The sequence below is a fragment of the Oncorhynchus mykiss genome, chromosome 27, assembly GCF_013265735.2.
Source record: "Oncorhynchus mykiss isolate Arlee chromosome 27, USDA_OmykA_1.1, whole genome shotgun sequence".
Classification (NCBI taxonomy): Eukaryota; Metazoa; Chordata; class Actinopteri; order Salmoniformes; family Salmonidae; genus Oncorhynchus; species Oncorhynchus mykiss.
In genome coordinates this window covers 43,573,098-43,586,006 of record NC_048591.1, presented here as the reverse complement: position 1 = coordinate 43,586,006, position 12,909 = coordinate 43,573,098, and the positions used below count along the sequence as shown (strand labels likewise).

General features: G+C 44.5%; 1 protein-coding gene across 2 annotated transcripts in view; it reads right to left on the bottom strand.

Annotated features, from left to right (window-relative positions):
• usp32 (ubiquitin specific peptidase 32) overlaps positions 1–12,671 on the bottom strand; it is a 127,368-nt gene extending 114,697 nt beyond the window's left edge. For both annotated transcript variants that reach the window (XM_036965634.1, XM_036965635.1), the window contains exon 1: positions 12,425–12,671. In XM_036965634.1, coding sequence (XP_036821529.1) covers positions 12,425–12,482 — 58 coding nt within the window. In that variant the 5' untranslated portion in view covers positions 12,483–12,671. The remainder of the gene's footprint in view (positions 1–12,424) is intronic.
• Positions 12,672–12,909: the final 238 nt, after the last annotated feature.

The following is a 12,909-nucleotide window of genomic DNA, read 5'->3' as shown; positions in this document are numbered from 1 at the left end:
TAACCTATACTAAAGCCTGAACTACATCTGGCCTAACCTATACTAAAGCCATGGCCCTGAACTACATCTGGCCTAACCTATACTAAAGCCCTGAACTACATCTGGCCTAACCTATACTAAAGCCATGGCCCTGAACTACATCTGGCCTAACCTATACTAAAGCCTGAACTACATCTGGCCTAACCTATACTAAAGCCTGAACTACATCTGGCCTAACCTATACTAAAGCCTGAACTACATCTGGCCTAACCTATACTAAAGCCATGGCCCTGAACTACATCTGGCCTAACCTATACTAAAGCCATGGTCCTGAACTACATCTGGCCTAACCTATACTAAAGCCATGGCCCTGAACTACATCTGGCCTAACCTATACTAAAGCCTGAACTACATCTGGCCTAACCTATAATAAAGCCTGAACTACATCTGGCCTAACCTATACTAAAGCCATGGCCCTGAACTACATCTGGCCTAACCTATACTAAAGCCATGGCCCTGAACTACATCTGGCCTAACCTATACTAAAGCCATTGCCCTGAACTACATCTGGCCTAACCTATACTAAAGCCTGAACTACATCTGGCCTAACCTATACTAAAGCCATGGCCCTGAACTACATCTGGCCTAACCTATACTAAAGTCATGGCCCTGAACTACATCTGGCCTAACCTATACTAAAGTCATGGTCCTGAAATACATCTGGCCTAACCTATACTAAAGCCATGGCCCTGAACTACATCTGGCCTAACCTATACTAAAGTCATGGTCCTGAACTACATCTGGCCTAACCTATACTAAAGTCATGGCCCTGAACTACATCTGGCCTAACCTATACTAAAGTCATGGTCCTGAACTACATCTGGCCTAACCTATACTAAAGTCATGGCCCTGAACTACATCTGGCCTAACCTATACTAAAGTCATGGTGATGGGAGACTGGTAGTAATTGCAGGTTGTTTTTGTCTTCTCCTCTGCTGACAAGTGATGACAGTATAATCTAAGGAATCTGTTAAAAGGATTTCAGCAGTGTCAAAAGCTTACAAATAACACGTGATGGAAAGCCATTTGAACTGGTTTGAAGAGCACACACACACACACACACACAGAGAGAGAGAGACTCTTGACAGTACAGCACTTTGAAATGACAGCCGCAGAAAAATCACCTGGCTGCTTCAGCCTTCAACAGGCTTTCAATTACGCCAGCTTCTCTCGCTGGAAGGATAGACGGAAGGATAGACATCTTGAGAGGAAAGGGCTGGAGGTTGGGGTTTGTTTGGGATTCTACCGTGCTGCTCCAGCATACTTCAAGCAACCACATGCCAAACACTTATCTAGAATTGTGTCCTTCTTGAATTCTGAGGAGAGACTTTATTTATTTATCTTTTTAAAACACACTATCCAAATGTGCATTCAGGTCACCGCTAGTGGCCCCTGGCTGTGTGTGTGTGTGTGTGTCATAAATAACCATGGATCCACAGGTCCAGTCATGTTTAAGAGCTCATTATCTTGCCTGCATTCAGAGCACCTTTACCCCGCTGAACCTCAGGCCATGGTCTCGCCGCTCGCTCAAATCTTAACAGCGACACAGATTTGAATGAATGGGCCTGCCAGCATAGCCGGTGCCAGACACACCCGTTAGATCCATGGCAACGCAGTCAATCACGATGCAGTAGTGCAGTGCCCATCGCTAAGGAGGGGGGCGGGGGCCTGGAACAAGGCAGGGCAGGGCATGTAACTACTATGTTTAATTCAATGATTGGGCTACGCCCCAACCAAGCTTTGTTCCACCCCTTACCGCCTGAGAGGATTTGAAAATCGGACATTTTGGGAGGTTAAGGGTATTGCTTTTGTGCATTCTGTATATGCAAGCGTTTGGAATCCCCATCTCTCTCAATAGTATCTAAACAGACCCAGGAACCACGTAACAAAACACTCGAATTCATTACATTTCTCTAAGTGTCAGATGGGGCCGTAATGATTTAACACCAATGACTTTGCTGAATGATAGTAAAAATGGTTGCAGATAGAGGAAAACAAAAAGAGGATGGCGTTGTGGCTAACACTAGTGGTATTGTTGCGATGCTGTGACGTAACGGTTGTATTCTTGGACACTAGGCCACATTAACTGCAGTGGTCCAGTGGGACCACCATTCATCACTGGAGGAACAATGGAGCTGATTCTCCTCCCACCCAACAAAAAACACATGCGCCGTGGACAACTGACATTCACATCAAATCAAATGTTATTGGGCACATACATGTGTTTAGCAGATGTTAATGCGGGTGTAGCGAAATGCTTGTGCTTCTAGTTCCGACAGATTAGCAATATCTAACAAGTAATATCTAACAAGTATTATCTAATAATTCCACAACAAATACCTAATACACACAAATCTAAGTAAAGGAAGGGAATTAAGAATAGGAGAGCAGCATGGACTAAGATACAGTAGAATAGTATAGAATATACATGAGATGAGTAACGCAAAATATGTAAACATTATTAAAAGTGAGTAGTGTTCCATTTATTAAAGTGGCCAACAATTTCAAGTCTGTATGTAGGCAGCAGCCTCTCTGTGCTAGTGAAGGCTATTTAAGTCTGATGGCCTTGAGATTGACTGGAAAAACAGCTTCTATCGGTCGCAGCTTTGATGCACCTGTACTGACCTCGCCTTCTGGATGATGGCAGGGTGAATAGGTAGTGGCTCAGGTGGTTATTGTACTTGATGATCTTTTTTGCCTTCCTGTGACATCGGGTGCTGTAGGTGTCCTGGAGGGCAGGTAGTTTGCTCCAGGTGATGCGTTGTGCAGACTGCACCACCCTCTGGAGAGCCCTGCGGTTGTGGGCGGTGCAGTTGCCATACCAGGCGGTGATACAGCCTGACAGAATGCTCTCAATTGTGCATCTGGAAAAGTTTGTGAGGGTTTTAGGTGACAAGCCAAATTTCTTCAGCCTCCTGAGGTTGAAGAGGCGCTGTTGCGCCTTCTTCACCACGCTGTCTGTGTGGGTGGACCAATTCAGTTTCAGTGATGTGTACACCGAGGAACTTAAAACTTTCCACCTTCTCCACTTTTGTCCCGGGGGTGCTCCCTCTGCTATTTCCTTAAGTCCACAATCATCTCCTTTGTTTTGTTGACGTTGAGTGAGGTTATTTTCCTGACACCACACTCCCAGAGCCCTCACCTCCTCCCTGTAGCCTGTCTCGTCGTTGTTGGTAAACAAGCCTACTACGGTTGTGTCATCTGCAAACTTGATGATTGAGTTGGAAGCGTGCATGGCCACACAGTCGTGGGTGAACAGGGAGTACAGGAGAGGGCTCAGAACGCACCTTTGTGGGGACCATGCTGTGGATCAGTGAAGTGGAGATGTTATTTCCTACCTTCGCCACCCGGGGGCGGCCCGTCAGGACCCAATTACACAGGGCAGGGATCCGACCCAGCGCCTCAAACTTAAAGAAGAGCTTAGAGGGTACTATGGTGTTGAATCCTGAGATATTGCCGATAACAACATTCTTACATAGGCATTTCTCTTGTCCAGATGGGATAAGGCAGTGTGCAGTGTGATGGAGATGCATCGTCTGTGGACCTATTAGGGCAGTAAGCATATTGAAGTGAGTCTAGGGTGACAGGTAAGGTGGAGGTGATATTATCCCCGCCCAGACAGCATCCCTAGCCGCGTCCTCGATACATGAGCAGACCAGCTGGCTGGTGTGTTTACGGATATATTCAATCTCTTCCCTAACCCAGTCTTCTGTCCCCACATGCTTCAAGATTGCCACCATTGTTCCTGTACCCAAGAAAGGTAAAGAAACTGCCCCGTAGCATTAGTAGCATAGTCAAGGATAGTCTCTCAAAGCACTTCATGATGACAGAAGTGAATGCTACGGGGCAGTTTCTTTACCTTTCTTGGGTACAGGAACAATGGTGGCAATCTTGAAGCATGTGGGGACAGCAGACTGGGATAGGGAAGAGATTGAATATGTCCGTAAACACACCAGCCAGCTGGTCTGCTCATGCACCGAGGACGCGGCTGGGGATGCTGTCTGGGCGGGCAGCCTTGCGAGGGTTAACACGTTTAAATGTCTTACGTCGGCCTCGGAGAAGGAGAGCCCACAGTCCTTGGTAGCGGGCCGCGTCGGTGGCACTGTGTTATCCTCAAAGCGGGCAAAGAAGGTGTTTAGTTTGTCCGGAAGCAAGACTTCAGTGTCTGCGACGTGGCTGGTTTTTCTTTTGTAGTCCGTGATTGTCTGTAGACCCTGCCACGTACGTCTCCTGTCTGAGCCATTGAATTGCGACTCCACTTTGTCTCTATACTGACAATTTGCCTGTTTGCCTTGCGGAGGGAATGACTACTCTGTTTGTATTCAGCCATATTCCCAGTCACCTTGCCCTGGTTAAATGCGGTGGTTCGCGCTTTCAGTTTTTGCTCAAATGCTGCCATTTATCCACGGTTTCTGGTTAGGGAAGGTTTTAATAGTCACAGTGGGTACAACATCTCCTATACACTTCTTGATGAAATCAGTCACCCTATCCCAGTCCACGTGATCAAAACAATCTTGAAGAGTGGATTCTGTCAGACCAGTGTTGAATAGTCCTTAACTGTTCGAGTTAATGCCTATAGGAAGGGAGGAGCAAAATGGAGCTGTGGTCAGATTTGCTTGAAAGGAGGACGGGGGAGGCACTTGGACGCATCCCAGAAGTTGGAGTAGCAATGGTCAAGTGTTTTTCCAGTGCGATCACTACAGTCGATATGCTGATAGAATTTAGGCAGTGTTTTCCTCAAATGTGGTTTGTTAAAATCCCCAGCTACAATAAATGCAGCCTCCGGATATATGGTTACCAGTTTGCATAAAGTCCAGTGAAGTTCCTTGAGGGCCGTCGTAGTGTCGGCTTGAGGGACACACACGATGACAGCTTTGCACACACTTGGCATTCTCTCAACCAGCTTCATGAGGTAGTCACCTGGAATGCATTTCAATTAACATATGCGCCGTGTTAAAAGTGAATTTGTGGAATCTTTCCTTCTTAATGCGTTTGAGACAATCAGTTGTGTTGTGACAAGGTAGGGGTGGTATATAGAAGGTAGCCCAATTTGATAAAAGACCAAGTCCATATTATGGCAAGAACAGCTCAAATATGCAAAGGGAAACAACAGTCCATCCTTACGTTAAGACATGAAGGTCAGTCAATCTGGAAAATTTCCTAAGAACTTTGAACATTTCTTCAAGTGCAGTTGCAAAAACCATCAAGCGCTATGATGAAACTGGCTCTCATGAGGACCGCCACAGGAAAGGAAGACCCAGAGTTACCTCTGTTGCAGAGGATAAGTTCATTAGAGTTACCAGTCACAGAAATTGGCAATTAACTGCACTTCATATTGCAGCCCAAATAAACACTTCAGAGTTCAAGTAACAGACATCTCAACATCAACTGTTCAGAGGAGACTGCAGCAATTTGACCATGAAGGCCTGATTCCCGCAAAGAACCCACTACTAAAAGGACACCAATAAGAAGAAGAGATTTGCTTGGGCTAAGAAACACATTAGACCAGTAGAAATCTGTCCTTTAGTCTGATGAGTCTAAATTTGAGATGTTTGGTTCCAACCGAAGTGTCTTTGTGAAACGCAGAGTAGGTGAACTGATGATCTCAGCATGTGTCGTTCCCACGTGAAGCATGGAGGAGGAGGTGTGCTTTGCTGGTGACACTGTCAGTGATTTATTTAGAATTCAAAAAGGCACACTTAACCAGTACGGCTACCACAGCATTCTGCAGCAATACGCCATCCCATCTGGTTTGCGATTAGTGGGTCTATCATTTTATTTTCCCCCAACAAGACAATGACCCAAAACACACCTCCAGGCTGTGTAAGGGCTATTTGACCAAGAAGGAGAGTGATGGAGTTCTGCATCAGGTGACTTAGCCTCCACAATCACCCGACCTCAACCCAATTGAGATGGTTTGGGATGAGTTGGACTGCAGAGTGAAGGACAAGCACCCAACAAGTGCTCAGCATATGTGGGAACTCCTTCAAGACTGTTGTAAAAGCATTCCAGGTGACTACCTCATTAAGCTGGTTGAGAGAATGCCAAGAGTGTGCAAATCTGTCATCAAGGCAAAGGGTGACTACTTTGAAAAATCTAAAATATCACAGGCCTGTCTGCTGAGAGGGAGAGTGACATGGCATGGGGCTGGCTGGCTGCATCCTGAAGTATCACAAGCCTGTCTGCTGAGAGGGGCATGGGGCTGGAGCCGGACCTGAAAAACCAAACTATTTGGTCGATAAACCAACAGCCTATCGAGATTTCTTAAGTCGAGCAGTTAGGTCTATAATCAATAACCTAACTGTTAAAATGTGCCTGGCTTTATAATTCATCCATATATATATATATATATATTAACAGAAGTAAGACAGATCCTGCTTCGGTTGCTTGTTTCAGTGTTTTGTTTAATAACTGAATCCGTGAGCTCTAAGCCTCACACAACACGTTGGATAAATTATTTCACAAATTAAAGTTTTTAATCTTTACTATGCTGTAATAAAAGGCTTTACATTATTTTCCATTAGACCAGTCTCACTGGTATTATTTATAAAATGTATTTACTGTTGTTAACGCTGATTGAAATGGTCAGAAAAATTACATTTATAATAAACCTTTTTCCTTGATATCCTTATTGTTATAAGTAATGTCATCATCATTAGTAGGCTTAGTCAGGAGGAATGGGCCAAAATTCCCCCCTTATTGTGGGAAGCTTGTGGAAGGCTACCCGAAACGTTTGACCCAAGTTAAACAATTTAAAGACTTCTAAACCACTGGGAATGTGATAAAAGTAATAAAAGCTGAAATAAATACATTATTATTCTGACATTTCACATTCTTAAAATAAAGTGGTGATCCTAGCTGACCTAAGACAGGGAATTTTTACTAGTATTAAATTCAGGAATTGTGAAAAACTGAGTTTAAATGTATTTGACTAAGGTGTACATAAACTTCCTACTTCAACTGTACGTAACCATCCGGTTAACCAATTAGAAAAGAGCTCCATTTATACGTCACACACTCTGACCAAAATTTGTCCGTTCTAATTTGGTGTCTGTTCTCCACGGATCAGTCTGGCCTTGCCCTCAGACTCTTAGACTAGCAAATGAGTAGCCTAGTTGTCCGGTGGTTAACTATGGGTACATTAACGACAACAAGTAGCCTAAACTAACGGCTGGACTGTATGACTAATGATCCGATGTCAAAACACCTCTTAATAATGCTATCAGGCTGCTATGCAAAGAAAGATGACATTCATCGAACCAAAACACCTCTTAATAATGCTATCAGGCTGCTATGCAAAGAAAGCTGACATTCATCGAACCAAAACACCACCACCACCATCCCAACATTGTTTTCTCTGGAACACTTCGCGGTCACCCTAGGGAAATGTGAATAACCCGAAAACCACAAGTAGGAGTCGTCAGATAGGGCAGACCAGAGGCAATACAAGGTGTGAATGCAAAGCACTGCCTGGCAGGCTGAGTAGGCTGCTGGATTAACCATCGAGGAACAGAACAAGAGAGGCGAGAAAGAGAAAGAGAGAGGAATGAGAGAAAGAGAGAGGAATGAGAGAAAGAGAGAGGAAAGAGAGAGCGAGAGAGCGAGAGAGGTCTGACCGACCGCTGACGCCGAAAGCTCCCAGACAGTTCCACAGCTAGCTACTGCATGACACATTCCCTCTCTCAGACCCCCTGCTCTGACGGCACTCTGCACCTAGAAGACAACACACGGTTCATGGCATACACTGATATGATACCCACCGGTTGCACTCAAGGGTGCAGTTGGTGATTGGACATGATGACTCAACGTAGCTTCTGGGCAGAGGCCTACATACAGTCCCTTCAGAAAAGCATCATCCTCCTCCTCCTAATGTTGCCACAGAGTTTGCTTAGACATGCAAAAGTTGCACAGACCCAGCTGCTCCCGTCTCTGCTCCTTGCGTGAGCTTTTTAGAAACGGAAAATGAAGGGCAGTCTGTCTCTCTCTCACTATTACGGAGGTGCTGTATGAGATAAGCATTAAAATACGACCAATTGATTTCCCCTCGTTATCTTCCATACGTCAAGGTTGATTCCACACAATGATTATCATTTACACAATTCCTGACTGACTGATGCCAGGGGCCGCTGCCTGGGTGCTCTGGTTTCCCCTCTGCACTGCTTAGCTTACCACAGGGTGCCAGGGGCCGCTGCCTGGGTGCTCTGGTTTCCCCTCTGCTCTGCTTAGCTTACCACAGGGTGCCAGGGGCCGCTGCCTGGGTGCTCTGGTTTCCCCTCTGCTCTGCTTAGCTTACCACAGGGCCAGTGTGACTCATATCTACAGTAGTTGGTCAACTCATAAAGTCACCTCCTTCCTATCCACATCAGTGTTTAGTACCTACAGTACAGCAAGGTGCTTCTCACAATAAAACGGACAACCTTTGAGCTGCTATATACAGCTGAAGTCAGAAGTTACATACACTTAGGTTGGAGTCATTAAAACTAGTTTACCTACACTTAGGTTGGAGTTATTAAAACTAGTTTACATACACTTAGGTTGGAGTTATTAAAACTAGTTTACATACACTTAGGTTGGAGTCATTAAAACTAGTTTACATACACTTAGTTTGGAATCATTAAAACTAGTTTACATACACTGAGGTTGGAGTCATTAAAACTAGTTTACATACACTTAGATTGGAGTCATTAAAACTCATTTTTCAACCACTCCACAAATGTCTTGTGAACAAACTATAGTTTTGGCAAGTCGGTTAGGACATCTACTTTGTGCATGACACAAGTAATGTTTCCAATAATTGTTTACAGGCAGATTATTTCACTTATAATTCACTGTATCATAATTCCAGTGGGTCAGAAGTTTACATACACTAAGTTGACTGTGCCTTTAAACAGCTTGGAATATTCCAGAAAATGATGCCATGTCTTTAGAAGCTTCTGATAGACTAATTGACATAAATTGGGTCAATTGTAGGTGTACCTGTGGATGTATTTCAAGGCCTACCTTCAAAATCAGTGCCTCTTTGCCTGACATCATGGGAAAATCAAAAGAAATCAGCCAAGACCTCAGAAAAACATTTGTGGACCTCCACAAGTCTGGTTCATCCTTGGGAGCAATTTCCAAACGCCTGAAGGTACCACATTAATCTGTACAAACAATAGTACACAAGTATAAACACCATCTGTCTCCTAGAGATGAACGTACTTTGGTGCGAAAAGTGCAAATCAATCCCAGAACAGCAGCAAAGGACCTTGTGAAGATGCTGGAGGAAACAGGTACAAAAGTATCTATATCCAGAGTAAAAACGAGTCCTATATCAACAGATCCTGAAAAGTCGCTGAGCAAGGAAGAAGCCACTGCTCCAAAACCACCATAAAAAAGCCAGACTACGGTAGCCAACTGCACATGGGGACAAAGATCGTACTTTTTGGAGAAATTTGACCCAAGTTAAACAATGTAAAGGCAATGCTACCAAATACTCATTGAGTGTATGTAAACTCCTGACGCACTGGGAATGTGATGAAAGAAATAAAAGCTTAAATAAAATCACTCTACTATTATTCTGACATTTCACCTTCTTAAAATAAAGTGGTGATCCTAACTGACCTAAGACAGGGAATTTTTACTAGGATTACATGCCAGGAATTGTGAAAAAACTGAGTTTAAAATGTATTTGGCCAAGGTGTATGTAAACATCTAGGCCTCCTAACCTATCGGACCCATTATGCTAGATCAAGTCTTCAGGTAGATCAGCCTAATTGTCCTCCGACTCCTACAATGGGAAGAACAGAGAGAATCACCACGTGACCGTCTGCTTGCTAAAAGAAAGCACAGCGTACGATTCATTTAGTTGTTAAGCAACAGACACCACACTATGTCGCCATGAGAACAGCTCTGATTTCCTTTCCTCTCAGTTCAGTTCCACCACACGTCCTGTGACCACCCGGTAGATAGGATTTGGGTGATTCCATGGGCTTGGTGTGCTTTGTAACATATGATCATATAGCATGCGAATCAGAGGAATGCTTGGCTGTGACTAATGTCACCTTGTAGCCTAGGAGGGGTGTCTAAAGGCACTGCATCTCAGTGCAAGAGGCGTCACTACAGACACCCTGGTTCGAATCCAGGCTGTATCACAACAGGCCATGATTGGGAGTCCCATAGGGCGGCGAACAATTGTCCCAGCGTCGTCCGGGTTTGGGCGGTGTATGCCGTCCTTGTCAATAAGAACTTGTTCTTAACTGACTTGCCTAGTTAAATGAAAAAATACATGTATAAAAAATCACGTTGTGCCAGGCTTTTTTTGTGATCCACGACTATAGTGGGTTGAGTCACTGATGTGATCTTCCTGTCCGGTTGTACGCCCCCTCGGGCTCGTGTAGTGGAGGAGATCTTTGTGGGCTATACTCAGCCTTGTCTCAGGGTAGTGAGTGGGATATCCATCTGATGGTGTTGGGGCTGTGCTTTGGTTGGTCCTGTCCGGGGGTATCGTTGTACAGGGCCACAGTGTCCCCCGACCTTCCCAGGCTCAGTCTCCAGTATCTATTCTAAAATAGCCTGTGCCGGGGAGCGTAGGCGAGTCCTATCTGATCTAATAAATCTGTGCTCCTGATCCAGTTTCTGCTGTTCTGCCTGCAGCTATGGAAGCCTGACCTGTTCAGCGGTCTTTGTCTCGGTCCTGCTGTTTCCACACTGTCTCGACCTCTGAACGCTCAGCTATGAAAAGCCAACTGACATTTACTCCTGAGGCGTTGACCTTTTGCACCCTCTATAAGCACTGTGATTATTGTTTGACCCTGTTGGTCATCTATGAACATCTTGAAGAATGATCTGGGCATAATGGCCATGTACTGTTAAAATCTCCACCGGGCACAGCCAGAAGAAGAGGACTGGCCACTTTTCACAGCCTGGTTCCTCTTTATGTTTCTTCCTAGGTTCTGGCCTTTCTAGGGAGGTTTTCCCTGGCCACCGTGCTTCTACACCTGCTTTGCTTGCTGTTTGGGGTTTTAGGCTGGGTTTCTGTATAAGCACTTTGTGACATGGGCTGATGTAAAAATGACTTTATAAATAAATGTGATTGGTTGAAAGCCTACAGTAGAGTGAAAGAGGATGGGAGGGACTAGCTAAATTAGGTAAACAGTCCCTTCCAAAGACCAGGAAATAAGTCAGTCAGTGGACCTTTCAAATGCAGTTTAATGGTCAGGAATAAACAGCATATGAAACATTCAGCAAAACAGAAATAGGCTATAACTTCCTGTGGTCACTACTGGAATATACTCCTTCAGTCCTACACCACAAATTGTAAAGGGCAATGGGTCTAAATGCACATTACCATACGAGGTCACAGTGACAGAACTCAATGTGTAACACATTTAGCTAATGAATCCTGGCAGACAAAGTTCAGTTGTTACGACTGCAGAGACCAAAGTACAGCAAGTATCACCTAATCGAATAAGATCTTTTCAAGAGCTTCCTGATAGATATTCAACCGACTCTTACATCAATGAACAAACTAACAGATGGATACGCAGAACTCTAACAAATTGATTCAATATCTGATCCTAAACATTTTGGCTGGTACGAGCGAGGCTACATTTATCCGGTCTAACCTCTGCAATGCCCTTGTGATAATTGTCTCAATATCTGATCTGAAGAGAGAAATACATCCTGCCGGCCTAGTACAAGAACACAGCTGACATCTCATGCTTTCTCTCTATATACTGATTGGCTCAAAAACTGTCAAAATATATATTTTTAAAAAGACTACAACAAAAATGTCCCTAATCAACTCGTACAGTAGACTAGATGGGTTATGCCGTGTGAGATCTGGCAGACACAAGTAGAGAATGTTATGTTGGTTATTCACGGATCAAGCTTGTTATCACTCCCTCTCTCTGTGTTTGTTGATGTGGGCAGCGCCTGATTGATAAAACAGTGATACACACTCACGTAGTTAACGTTATCCCCAGAGCGATCTTTTCCCAACATAATCACAAATATTGTGTGGCCTTCTCTCTCTCTCTCTCTCTCACACACACACACACACACACACACACACACACACACACACACACACACACACACACACACACACACACACACACACACACACACACACACACACACACACACACACACACACCAAATTCAATGCTTTGATTCCAGATGGCAGTATGTTTTGAAACACTTGACACTGACAGCTACCTGAACGGTTCGCTTAGCAATAAACTTGTCAATGTGTAGACTGTGATATTGAGCAACACAGCCTAGCTATCCGCACAGCTCTGCAGCGAACATGAGAAAGCAAGTTCCACGGTCTTGGCATGACACTCTCTCTCGTTTCGTTGACCAGACAACCCATCTCTAGCGGTTACCGTGGTTAGCTTACCTCTTTTAATGGCCTCGTCATACGAAAGGAAACCTATCCTTGACTCCTTTGCACCCATGTTGCCCTCATTTCACTAAGATGTGAGAAAATAAAATGTGGAGTGTATGAACGGCGCCTGTTGCCGTTGTCCGTTTCTTGCGAAATCCGTTACCAGTGATGTGCTTTGCTGTGTTTTCAACGAGCGACGCCTCTCGTCACCTCCGCCCCTCTCGTCGCGTCGCCTCCGTCTCTCTCGTCGCCTCCGCCTCCATGCTGGCTACGGTCACATGATCGGGATTCCTCGGGTCACTTGATTGGTTGACATGAAATGGTTGCGCAGATATGTCTTTTTACGGTCTATGCGCATCAGATAAACAATCAAATACAGCCAGCTTTCAGATGCTGTTACTATTATGTAGCGCATTACCCCAATGTAACATTATTTTTTGCAACGCTATATTGCCAAATTGTTTCACATAATAATACAGTTGTGGGTCTGTCTATGT